Raw genomic sequence first — 13,070 nt, forward strand, 5'->3', positions numbered from 1 at the left:
TGTAGTATATAAAGCGGTGTCATAGTGTGATTTTGTGAGTGCAGGCTTTCAGCTTAAACTTACAGGGTTTTATGATAAAATATTGTGCATTTTTATAGACTTCCCCATTTTCAGAGGCTTAAAAGTAATTGAACAATTGACTGAAGTGGCTTCAAGTGAGGCCCTTGGTCACAAAATACATTTTATTAAACAGTATCTCTGTATCATTGGTGTATTGCAAATTCCAGATATGCACTAAACATTTACAAAATCAGTGGGGGTATTTTATTTATGGATTAACCTCTAGTTCTTAATCGTCACTGAAGTTTTAAGGCAGCTGTGGTGACACATCACACAAGAGTGAAATAAGAACTGTGAGCAATAAGCGAGTCCTGGGAATTCCTGGGTTCTCTGCACTTTGACACACAGACCTACTACACATAAACAGAAGCACACCACAGCCCCACGCTCCCACATGGCAGCTCTATCCTGAAGTTACAATATGACAGCATTGCAAAAGTCTTCTTTGAAGTCATCCCATGCCACAGAAAAGCTTAGTCCCTCTTAATAACTGATGTTAAAACTTCAGCATGGGGATCTGTGGCGTGTAGTCGGTCAGAAGAGAAACAATGAGGCCCTGAAAGACAGAAGACAGTTGTGATGGTCAGTTGAAAGAAAATTAAACTGGAGTTAAAAGGGGATTAAAACAAACTCAAACAGCACATTGTGCGTTAACATTTCAGCCCACCATGATGGTCCATTTTCTATTCTCTGCCTCCGAAAAAACGAGAGAACGGGATGAGTAGAACACCTGATCATCCACCTCCTCCATTTTCCGAGGGAGACAGTGCAGGAAGGTCCAGTCTGACTTGGCCACACTTCCTGTCTGTAACAGAAGGGCATCAAACCACGGGTAAGTGTTATCGTCCACGGAGTGTAAGGATTTTCAGGGATGTGACTTAGACTTTCCTTCCCTTCCTTGAACTTGTTTTCTTAATATGAAAGTATCTAACTGTGTATACTACAGGGAGTGCAGAATTATTAGGCAAATGAGTATTTTGTCCACATCATCCTCTTCATGCATGTTGTCTTACTCCAAGCTGTATAGGCTCGAAAGCCTACTACCAATTAAGCATATTAGGTGATGTGCATCTCTGTAATGAGAAGGGGTGTGGTCTAATGACATCAACACCCTATATATCAGGTGTGCATAATTATTAGGCGACGTCCTTTCCTTTGGCAAAATGGGTCAAAAGAAGGACTTGACAGGCTCAGAAAAGTCAAAAATAGTGAGATATCTTGCAGAGGGATGCAGCAGTCTCAAAATTGCAAAGCTTCTGAAGCGTGATCATCGAACAATCAAGCGTTTCATTCAAAATAGTCAACAGGGTCGCAAGAAGCGTGTGGAAAAACCAAGGTGCAAAATAACTGCCCATGAACTGAGAAAAGTCAAGCGTGCAGCTGCCAAGATGCCACTTGCCACCAGTTTGGCCATATTTCAGAGCTGCAACATCACTGGAGTGCCCAAAAGCACAAGGTGTGCAATACTCAGAGACATGGCCAAGGTAAGAAAGGCTGAAAGACGACCACCACTGAACAAGACACACAAGCTGAAACGTCAAGACTGGGCCAAGAAATATCTCAAGACTGGTTTTTCTAAGGTTTTATGGACTGATGAAATGAGAGTGAGTCTTGATGGGCCAGATGGATGGGCCCGTGGTTGGATTGGTAAAGGGCAGAGAGCTCCAGTCCGACTCAGACGCCAGCAAGGTGGAGGTGGAGTACTGGTTTGGGCTGGTATCATCAAAGATGAGCTTGTGGGGCCTTTTCGGGTTGAGGATGGAGTCAAGCTCAACTCCCAGTCCTACTGCCAGTTTCTGGAAGACACCTTCTTCAAGCAGTGGTACAGGAAGAAGTCTGCATCCTTCAAGAAAAACATGATTTTCATGCAGGACAATGCTCCATCACACGCGTCCAAGTACTCCACAGCGTGGCTGGCAAGAAAGGGTATAAAAGAAGAAAAACTAATGACATGGCCTCCTTGTTCACCTGATCTGAACCCCATTGAGAACCTGTGGTCCATCATCAAATGTGAGATTTACAAGGAGGGAAAACAGTACACCTCTCTGAACAGTGTCTGGGAGGCTGTGGTTGCTGCTGCACGCAATGTTGATGGTGAACAGATCAAAACACTGACAGAATCCATGGATGGCAGGCTTTTGCAAAGAAAGGTGGCTATATTGGTCGCTGATTTGTTTTTGTTTTGTTTTTGAATGTCAGAAATGTATATTTGTGAATGTGGAGATGTTATATTGGTTTCACTGGTAAAAATCAATAATTGAAATGGGTATATATTTGTTTTTTGTTAAGTTGCCTAATAATTATGCACAGTAATAGTCACCTGCACACACAGATATCCCCCTAAAATAGCTAAAACTAAAAACAAACTAAAAACTACTTCCAAAAACATTCAGCTTTGATATTAATGAGTTTTTTGGGTTCATTGAGAACATGGTTGTTGTTCAATAATAAAATTATTCCTCAAAAATACAACTTGCCTAATAATTCTGCACTCCCTGTATACGCAGAAAAACTAAACTAAAACCATTTAAAACCAGTTTCAATAGGTGGTGACATGATGCATAAAAACAAAACTTTCTCAAAAACCATTTTTATACAGTTTTCTTGTCTTTATCTAAAAAAACAACAACAATACTTTTCCGTGATTTGTTATATATTCATGTATCATTAATACACATATACACACCCAAACATATAGCAAATAAATGATTTTTATCTGAAAAATATTAGTGTTTAAAAACAGGTAAAAAGGTGAGAGTAACTACTTGGCTGAAAGTAATGTCCTTCTTTACCTGCATAGAAATCTGGTATCCATGGAAGTCTTTTAGCCTCTTTTTCTTCTCCTCTTCCTGTCCCATACTGACCCAGGTGTCAGTGACCAAGACATTGCTGTCACGGGCAGCCTCCATGGGGTCAGAGGTCAGAATCAACTGAGTACCATGCTGAGACAGAATATAATATTATTTATTAACATTAACCTTGGCAGAATACTTGAAACTAGAAGACATTAATGGCAGGTTTTAGAGGACCTCACCTGTTTGGCGAGCCTGTGTGCCTCTTCAGTAACGCCCTTGTCTGGCTCGTACCCCTGAACACAAAGATATGACTTTATCTTACTGACACAAGAAGTGCGCAGATAAGAAGCTCAAGGCTGACTGCCTGCCTTTAACCTCAAACTACACAAAAACACATAAGATACAAAGACCAGAGTAACAAAGAGATCACATGCATCCAATAGCGCAATAAGAAACCAACCTTCGGTGTAGCAACCTTAAGATGAACTCCGAGTTTGGCTGCAGTCATCATGAAGGAGTGGAGAACATTGTTGCCATCTCCAATCCAGCTCACCGTTAGACCATTAAGGGATCCGTAATGCTCCTGGATTTAAAGAAAACAGGTACTGCATGGTTATCAACTAGTGCATTAAAATTGCAGAATACCACAGGGTAAGAGTACCTGTAAGGTGAGGAAGTCAGCCAGAATCTGGATTGGGTGATACAGATCTGACAGTCCGTTAATGATGGGGATTGAAGCCTCCCTATCTAGCTCCTCCAGCGTCGAGTGCTTGTAAACACGAGCCAAGACAACATCACAGAATCCAGAGAGGACCCTGTTGTGAAAGATCAGACATGCACAAGGACTTTGTGGTTTATATACTGAGCCAGGAGGGAAATCTTGTTGAGAAAAACTGCGTTTCTTCTTCAGCAATTACATACAACAATGAAAATCATGAGGAGACTGCTATAGAAAAGGTTAAAGCCTGCAGCTGCTTTTATTTCCCTGAGATAAACCAACGGCTCACCTGGCTGTATCTGTGCAGCTCTCATTCACTCCCAGGTGGATGTCCTGTGAGGTAAGGAAACAGGGGTGTCCACCCAGCAGAGAAAATCCTGGAGTTACAAGATTAAGGTACTTTTAGTTTCCCTAAAAGTCAACTAGTGCTTTAAAAAGTGTACTTAAAGTAAATGTGCAGGCAGGAATATATAGAGGAGTGCACACTAAGGGGAGTGTGGGGGTGGTGGAGAGGGGAAATGAGGAGTGCTGATCAGTGTTTTGGTGGGGGTTTGTACTGAAAGTCGCCTTTCAGCAGTTCTTTTGTGACTACATTAACAATGACTGCACTGAATGGCATTAGCCGGGCTCCTGCACAAGGATAGTTTTTTAATTTATGTAATTATTGGCTTAATGACCTTCCATGCAGTAAGATACCACTGTTAAAACCATTGTACTTTTAATCCCTATAGGTAAAGCTACATTAGCATGTTTTCATCAGTGAAATAAAGCAAGCATTCATTCATACATGTCATCTATGTAAACAAAGACTGACTTTGGCCTGATGTGACAAGACCATATTACTCACTGTAGGGTGTAACTGTATGGATCTATGCCAATATTAAATCAATATAAATAATAAAAAAGCTGACTAACAAATAAAAAGCTACAAAGCAAATATTGGGATGTATAATTGAAACAGTAATTATGGAAAAACTTCAACTTTCTGCCTCTGAAAAAATAAAACAAATAAAAATTTTGGGTTATTATCAAAAGATTGTGTAACTTATTAATTTCGCATCTTGACATAGTTAACTAAAAACGTCTAAATTGAACGAAATAACTTGAAATTTTTAAATTAAGGTTAAGAAAATTCCAAGTTTCGTTACGGTCGTCATGAAGGTGTGCAGTTATGGATAACAACAATGTTTTTGTGTGTGTTTTGTTGTTGTTTTTCCAATGGGAGAAAGCATCCATTATATGCATAAAGAAACACACAGCAAATTTCAGAATCACTTTCATTGCTCAATTTATACACAATAACAACCTAAATTTGTGACTTACAGAAAAAAATGTTGTTTTTTTCAGTGGTGGAAGCAAGTTTCCATTAATTTAACATAATATTAAATAAAAAAGAATGACTATTAGGGAAAAAAAAAACCCTGAAATATATGAGTAACCAAACACATGAAAAATATAAAGATACACAAGCAAAACAAAATGAAGACTGAATCTGATTGAGATGCTGTGGCGTGACCGTATAAAGGCGGCTCATGCTCAAAAACCCTCTAATGTGGCAGAATTACAACAATTCTGCAAAGATCAGCGGCTGAAATTCCTCCACGGTGCAGTGAAAGACTCATTGCCAGTTATCGCAAACACCTAATTTAAGTTGTTGCTACTAAAAGTGGCCCAACCAGTTATTAGGTTTTATTGGGCAATAATTTTTCATACAGGGTCATGTAGGTTTGGATTTTTTCCTCTTAACAAACACCTTTATTTAGAAATTGCATTTTGCGTTTACTTGCGTTATCTTTGTCTAATATTTAAATTTGTTTGATGAGCTGAAAATTTTAAATGTGACAAACAAAAAAATAGGAAATCAGAATAGGGGGACAAAAGCCTTTCCACACCACTACATATAGCAATGAAATATCTTGCCTCTGTCAAATCCCATACCCTGAGCCACGTCATGCATATGCTTGCATAGAAAAACTGACACCTGTTTCTGTGGACATTCTTGTTCTGGTGCTCCTCTTCTCAAATATCATTGCAATCGACTTTCCTTGTAGAAGAGGCAAATACTGAAATAGAAATGACTCTTAATTACACATCCAGAGACCACAGAGTACACCAACTATAAGTACTGAAGTTTTGCAATTAAAGTTAAATACCTGTTTTTCGTGCTTGATCCGATGCTTGAGGTCTCCGGAGACCCACAGCAGCTTCTTGATTTCATCTGAGCTGAAATCCTTCAGAGTCAGACAGCTGCGACCTTTTAAATTCACCGAGCCGAGGCAGGCGGCTCCGGCGCTGGAAAAGCAACAAATATATTTTATCTTTTATCACCCGCACCCTACTTTCACAGCTCTTCTTCCACATTCGGATTTATCTTACCCAAACGCTCGTGCTGAACAGCTGTGCAGAGATTGGAAATATCTGGAAAGCGGGCTTTTTGCAGCAGACAGCCTCAGAGGCATGGTGGCTCACGGTAAGTGCAGCGGGAGCGCAATGCTATGTGGATATTTCATCAGAGAGGAACAACTTCTGTATGCCTCCTGTGTTTCAGGTGTCCTGCCAAAAGTAGTTACCCCCGGCAAAAACTGTTTCCCAATCTACGAGAGCGCGCAAAGGAGGAGGAGCCACTTGCCCAGCTTCGTTTCTGTACGCTACTTGTCACTGATCTGCAATCCGCGCAATAAAGCGTAAACCTGGAAAACAAACAACAGACTCGATTCGTGAATGGATTTTAACATTGTAATGTGCCGTGCGGAAGACTATTGAAGTAAGTGCTTCCCAGTATCTGCTGGGAATAGTTTGTCCAAACAAAGACGTTGATACTATGGTTTACATTTCTGTAATGTACACTAGCGGTGCTATCACGAAGGAGTTTATTTGCAAAATAAATCAGAGTATAACCAATAACCACAGTAACTTTGGAGATGATTTCCTTCTCCCAGCAAAAGTTATGGAGGGGTACAGATTTTATCAGGCTGTGTGGCAGCGTCTGCCAAAATGTGTGTCCTCTCCATCAATAATAAACGTTAGCAGTTTTTCTTTGACAATAAATAATTTAAATTAAAAAAAAAAACATATAAATATACACGTCTTTGTCAGTAACAGGGCTTTTCAAAAATTTGCAAGTCAGTTTTGGGCAACCTTTCGTAGGCCTATTCGACTCCAACATTGACACATTTTTCCAAAATCTTAGGTCACGTGGGTTTCCTCGTTAATTATTCAAATTAGTTCACGTTGTGAAAACCCGAGTTCCTCTGAGCTAACGAGAAGATAATTTATTTTATAACCAACACCACAAGAGGATGGAACCAGACGAGTACAAGAGTTTGGTTGCAAATAAACTAAAAGGCGAGTATCCAGCGCTTTTCACGAAAAAAGAGAAATTTCTTCTCCGAAGAAAAGCTGCTATTTACGACATTGAAGGTAATAACAGCAACTTCGTAGCGTTTATAAACCTCATCAATACATATTAACACACACACACACAATGGCAAAATGTGTAGTCTTAATTAGTCTTAATTAGCTTGACCTTTCTTTGACCTAAACAAAAACAAGAGAAGCCATTTCAAAGCGTTTCTACTGGCCAGGGATGTCATTGGACGTCAATAATTGGGTGGGTACTCAAAAGAAACTCTGTAATTCTACTACAGCTAACTTATTTTAAGATGAACACAGCAATGTTTCTGTATCTCTCAAATTAATTTACTGTTGTGTTTCTTACTGAATTGCTTTTGTTTTTGATTAGGTTTCCCAGTGTGCAGTTTGTCAGGCAAGTGCTGCAACAATTAATTAATGTAACTATGTTTTTCTTTTTAAGGTTTCTCAGCCATTTTAATTGGTTGGGATGGACATTATTGGGAAACCTACTGAAACCAACAGCGGACATCAGTATATTTGTGTTTTTATTGACTATTTCACAAAATGGCCACAAGCACACCCTTTGAGGTCGAAATCAGCCAAGGATGTGACAAACTGTCTCATAAAATTTGTCCACCAGTTCGAAGCATCAAAAAGGATTCTCAGTGACCAAGGCAAAAAATTTGTCAATTCTGTAAGTACTTTAGTCTTTGGCAAAAATATTTGGACACATATTTGATTAACTTTTTGAAAATGGTTCCATTTCTGGTCTTTATAAATCTCTTTTTGAGATATTAGTATGACTGTTGTATATTTAAATTCTTATTGTAATGTGCTTATAGTCAGTGTATATTACTTGCTTTTGCAGCTCAACAGAAGGGTATGCAGATTGTTAAACATTAAAAGAAGCCTCTGCTCGTTCTATCACCCACAAACAATGGCTTGGCGGAGAGAATGAATGGCACCATTCAGAGGTAAATTGGAGTGCATGCAGCTTAATGCATAACATGTTATACTTTTATGGGATTCACTTCAACTAAAACATTAATGCATGACATTTAACTATTAAAAAATTAAAATGATCTTTCATATGAATGTTTTCCATGTGCTTTCATTGTCAGAGGCCTCTGTAAGGTTGTTGGTGACCATCCAGAATTGTGGGTTGAGTATCTGGATGCTGTGATGTTTGGACCTTGGAACTAAAAAGCAAATGACCACCAAATACTCACCATATTACCTGATATTTGGCAGAGAGGCTCATTATCCAGCCGAAATCCCAGAAGAGTACATGGTATGTCTTTCTGTCTGTGACAAACTACATGAAAATCCCACAAAGAACCTGTGTAAGTTTTTGAGGCACAGGCAGATCAGTTTCAATACATGCATGCATAAAAGCACTACACCACTGAATATTTTTATGGATTGTTCCATCCCCCAATAAGTTTTCTTCATGTACAATCAATCCCAAGATAGACTGAAGCTGTACCAGAAACGCATTGTGTCTTAAAACCTTACCAAAGACACTTAATGTTAATTTTCACTTTATTTCTCAGTTCTTTTATCTATGATCTGTGTGTCTTACACAGATTATAGTAATAATAGACATTGCTTTCGCAAGACATTCAAAAGCTGTTGAAACTGGTGAAGGACAGTGTGGTCAAAGCACAGGAAAAAACAAAGGGCAAAATAAAAATGATGACGAGAGATGTTGTCTTCAAAGTTGGTGACAAAGTTTTAAGAGAATTGAAAGTGTTAACTTTAACTTTATTCTTTCATGAGTTATTTGCAAGTTTCTCTTTGTTCACAGCCATTGACATGTCGAAGAGGTTAACACGTGAGGAGTGGATTGAAATTGTGTTGATATCTGGTGAACGCAGTAACCGGATCGTTGCAGCAGATTTCAATGCAAGACACCCTACGAGACCACCCATCTCCCATGCTACAGTTAGCAAACTGCTTGCTAAGTTTCATGAAACTGGTTCAGTGTTGGATTTGCCAAAATGTGGACGCAAGAAAACTGTCACTAATGAAGAAACATCAGTGGCTGTCCTAGCTTCATTCAGCAAGAGCCCACAGCGTAGCACTCGCCGCATGTCACTGGAGAGTGGCATTAGTCGAACATCCCTTTGGTGGATATTGGCTACTCACAAATGGCACCCTTACAAACTCCAGCTACTGCAGCATCTCAACGAGGATGACCCAGATCAGCGCACAGAATTTGCAGAATGGGCAAAACAAAAATTGGAACAGAACCCTTAGTTCACGCAGAAGATTTTGTTCAGTGATGAGGCGAACTTTTATGTGAATGGTGAAGTTAATAAACAAAACCACCGCTATTGGTCTGCGGTCTCTCTGCGACTGTGTTTCTCCTGGGTGAGAGAGCGCCTTGTTGTTGTGCTAAGCTAATAGGCAGAATGCTACAGGCATAGCCCAATGACTGTATAGCCCTAAAGAATGTAGCCTCATGGGCAGTGTAGTCCGTGCTGCAGCGAGAATGGACTGCCATACCCGTTATGTGTCTGTGAGCGCGAGGAGGGAGAAAAAGGAAAAGTACGAGCTGTCACTGAGCAGAAACGGGAGCTGGAAGTAGAGCTGGGTGATATAACGATATGTATCGCGATATAACTTTTACTCGATAGAGAAATTAAGCTATCGCGATAGACCTCGCCGCTCTTGTCCTCTAAAAAAAAAAAAAAAAAAAAAAAAAAGGTCAGCCAATCCAAATTAAGTAGCGCAGAGCCGAACCAATCACAGCCGCAGCGTCACGTCGCGTGACTTGTTACGTACAGCACAAGTGCCAAGCCGCACGTGTGTTTGTTTGGGAAGCAGCCAGGGGTAATGGAGCCAGCGCATAATGGGGGAAATGAGTGTGCCGACTAGAAAAATCAACCGAGCGTGACCGAAGAGAAAACCGATGATGGTTCCAATGCCGGAGAGATTGTCGAACGGAAGAGCCATAGAAGTTCCGTAGTGTGAAGGTATTTCGGCTATTTCAAGTCTGACAAAAAACAGAGTAGCGTTCACTGTAAATTGTGCCGAAAGCAAGTCGGGAAATACAATAAACTGGTGCATGCGTCACACTGTGCGCCACGTTATTGTTTCGGTGAAATGAATTTCTACAATACTGTTAATTCTACTCTCTGCAGTGTTTAAATGCTTACATATACACACAGTTACTGTCCGTCCACACATACGACTCGGTTCTGCTTCTATGCCCCAGCTTTGTTTACTTTTTCCCACCGAGGCTTCTAGACTTCTGATTGGCCAACATTTCTGCACGGTTAGGAATCTAGCGCCACCTGCTGCTTTGGCATGTTCATAGCAGCGTTTTCCTTCATTTCTGCCTTTATGTGTGGATGGGATTATTTTTTTAAAACGAAAACGGAAAATCTCAGTTTTCAAAAACACCTGTGTACGTGTGGACGTAGCCTCAGTCTCTGACTGGAAGCACTAATTCGTCATTCGGCTTTTGTCAGACTAAAGTAACTGTTAAAACTGTTTGAAAAGCTCAGCTATACAACAAGGAGAGATTGAGAATTTCCTTTTAGTTCTCAGTTTATTTGATATTGACAAAAGTTAGTTTTGTCTGTTCTTCTGTAAAACAAACTAAGATTTATTTTTAGAATTAATACTTTGTTTCTAAGTGGAATTGACAATTTAGTCTGTTTCGTTTGTTCTATTTTGAAACTTAAACGCTTTAGCGGCTGCCTTTTGTGTAGTTTGCAATATTTGCCTTTATTTATCTGAAAAAGTCTCATGTTCCTTAAGTACATCTACCCTGTTGAACTTATTATGGGAAATAAATATTTAAATCAAAACAAGCTGCTGATTATTTCACATTTTACTTGTGAGCAACGGCACATTTAAATCTTACAAATATAGTTATTTGGCTTATATCGTGATAGATATCGTTATCGCCTGAAATGAAAAAAAAAAAAAAAATCGTGATATGAAAAAATCTCATATCGCCCAGCTCTAGCTGGAAGCATGTAAATATAATAATAATAACCACTGCAGCCAAGAAGAGTGCCTGATGAGCCCAGTTGTAAGTAAGCTATTAAGACTCAATTGTACGCGGTGTTCCTGTTTTCCTCTGAAACAATAAGTTCCGTTGGAGCAGCCTTTCTCTGTCTCTCGCTAGCAAACCTGACCCAGGCAACAAAGTAAAGCTAGTTTTCGGCTATGAGCCGCGGACCTTCAGTAATAGTAATAAATCACATTCATGTAGTTGTAAACAGCAAGTAGAATGGGAGGGAGAGCCTTCAGTTTTCAGGCCCCTCTTCTGTGGAACCAGCTTCCAGTTTGGATTCGGGAGACAGACACTATCTCTACTTTTAAGATTAGGCTTAAAACTTTCCTTTTTGCTAAAGCATATATTTAGGGCTGGACCAGGTGACCCTGAATCCTCCCTTAGTTATGCTGCAATAGATGTAGGCTGCCGGGGGATTCCCATGATGCATTGAGTTTTTCCTTTCCAGTCACCTTTCTCACTCACTATGTATTAATAGACCTCTCTGCATTGAATCATATCTGTTATTAACCTCTGTCTCTCTTCCACAGCATGTCTTTATCCTGTCTTCCTTCTCTCACCCCAACCGGTCGCAGCAGATGGCCGCCCCTCCCTGAGCCTGGTTCTGCCGGAGGTTTCTTCCTGTTAAAAGGGAGTTTTTCCTTCCCACTGTCGCCAAAGTGCTTGCTCACAGGGGGTCATATGATTGTTGGGTTTTTCTCTGTATCTATGAAGCGCCTTGGGGCGACTTTTGTTGTGATTTGGCGCTATATAAATAAAATTGAATTGAATGATAATATATTAAGTAATCCAAAGTATTCAGAATACGTTACTCTCATTGAGTAACGTAACACGTACAAAATACATTTTGGGGCATGTATTCTGTAATGGAATACATTTTAAAAGTAACCTTCCCAACACTGGTGACCACTGAATAACCTTGAGTGCAGAGTGACAGTAACTATTCAACTCTTTTTAGGAGTTAAAACTAAACTCTCATGGAGTTACATTTTTACTACCACAGAGTAAAATTTAATTCATAACTAGAGTTCATTTTGATATTTTATAGTGTTACTCAAATGAAAAAAAGGTTTTCGGTATAAAATACTACAAAAACACCATACTGATTATTATGAATGTATGAATTTATTTATTAAAACAGCATTGTAATAGTGTAACATTCACCATTAAAACAGCTATTATAATGGCAGCTAAACAGTTGAGACGTGTGATCATATAGGCCTAACAGAATTAAAGAAAAAACTTGTAATTTAAAGAAAGCTTAAAGAAAGCACTTGTAATGCAGTGTTAACATGAGGAAGACTAAGTCTCCATTAAGCCAACAAATTAAATAATACAACTCTCTGACACAACATGAAATTGTGAATCACACCCATATAACATTTGGGCATCAAAACATTTGAAAGGTCTTAATTTCTCCCTTTCTAGGGCCAGTATCTTCTTAAGAATGGTTTCGTTTACTTGAAAAGCATGAAAATGATCATGGAAACATGTTTCATGCTCAACCATAACAAAAACAGCTTTACCATCATGCAAAATGATCAAAGCTATCTTGCTGAAAGCTGACATGTTTTCATAAGTGCCTGTGTAACACACACAAAGATTCTAGGTCTGACCAACTGTCTCAGCCGTGGGTAAAACGATGACAGTTAATAAAATTCTAAAAGATAATTTATTAACACAATAATCAAAAGGTAACAGATTAAACAGTCCAGTGTCCCATTTGTGGACCAAGTAAAAACACACAGTCCAAGTCCGGAGCCAGCTATGCCACAAAGCCAGTTGAACTCCACACATTAACTTGAACAGGGTTAGCAGTTGTCCTATGAGACCTACCACCCTGTAAATAGATAGCCAGTGGTCACTCCGGCCTCTGCAACTCGGCTGCCTTTAGGCTGTGGCATATAATAGGCACTGGCCTATACAGAGAGACAAAATAGCACCTTCACTATATAATTCACAGCACACAACCCATCCATCCCAAACAGAACAGGTTTCAGCACATTACATACCTGCACAGAGAGACAAACTAACACAGCAGTGTTTGTAGTGTGGGCTATAAGTAGACCAATGTATCAGTGCAATCAATTACACCTGCCTCTAATTAGTCCAA

General features: G+C 39.5%; 1 protein-coding gene and 1 long non-coding RNA gene across 2 annotated transcripts; one reads left to right on the forward strand and one right to left on the reverse strand.

Annotated features, from left to right (window-relative positions):
• Window positions 1-141: 141 nt before the first annotated feature.
• otc (ornithine transcarbamylase) lies at window positions 142-6,144 on the reverse strand. The gene is made up of 10 exons (XM_026143739.1): window positions 5,950-6,144; window positions 5,727-5,865; window positions 5,555-5,636; window positions 3,863-3,950; window positions 3,517-3,670; window positions 3,316-3,438; window positions 3,095-3,148; window positions 2,853-3,002; window positions 728-865; window positions 142-616 (listed from the first exon to the last, which is right to left on the reverse strand). The coding sequence occupies exons 1-10, from the start codon at window positions 6,030-6,032 to the stop codon at window positions 557-559; spliced, it is 1,071 nt and encodes a 356-aa protein (XP_025999524.1). The 5' UTR covers window positions 6,033-6,144; the 3' UTR covers window positions 142-556.
• A 131-nt stretch (window positions 6,145-6,275) lies between these two features.
• LOC113007309 (uncharacterized) lies at window positions 6,276-8,764 on the forward strand. The gene is made up of 5 exons (XR_003269900.1): window positions 6,276-6,337; window positions 7,388-7,621; window positions 7,796-7,901; window positions 8,049-8,218; window positions 8,735-8,764. It is a non-coding gene; the product is annotated as an uncharacterized LOC113007309 (long non-coding RNA).
• Window positions 8,765-13,070: the final 4,306 nt, after the last annotated feature.

Source organism: Astatotilapia calliptera, chromosome 16 (genome assembly GCF_900246225.1).
Source record: "Astatotilapia calliptera chromosome 16, fAstCal1.2, whole genome shotgun sequence".
Taxonomy (NCBI): domain Eukaryota; kingdom Metazoa; phylum Chordata; class Actinopteri; order Cichliformes; family Cichlidae; genus Astatotilapia; species Astatotilapia calliptera.

Coding starts and splice junctions, on each gene's coding strand:
- otc (XM_026143739.1), bottom strand. CDS start 6,032: ATGCCTCTGAGGCTGTCTGCTGCAAAAAGCCCGCTTTCCAGATATTTC. Junction 3,951..5,554: donor AAGAATGTCCACAGAAACAG/GTGTCAGTTTTT, acceptor TTGTAACTCCAG/GATTTTCTCTGCTGGGTGGA. Junction 3,671..3,862: donor AGCTGCACAGATACAGCCAG/GTGAGCCGTTGG, acceptor CTTTCACAACAG/GGTCCTCTCTGGATTCTGTG.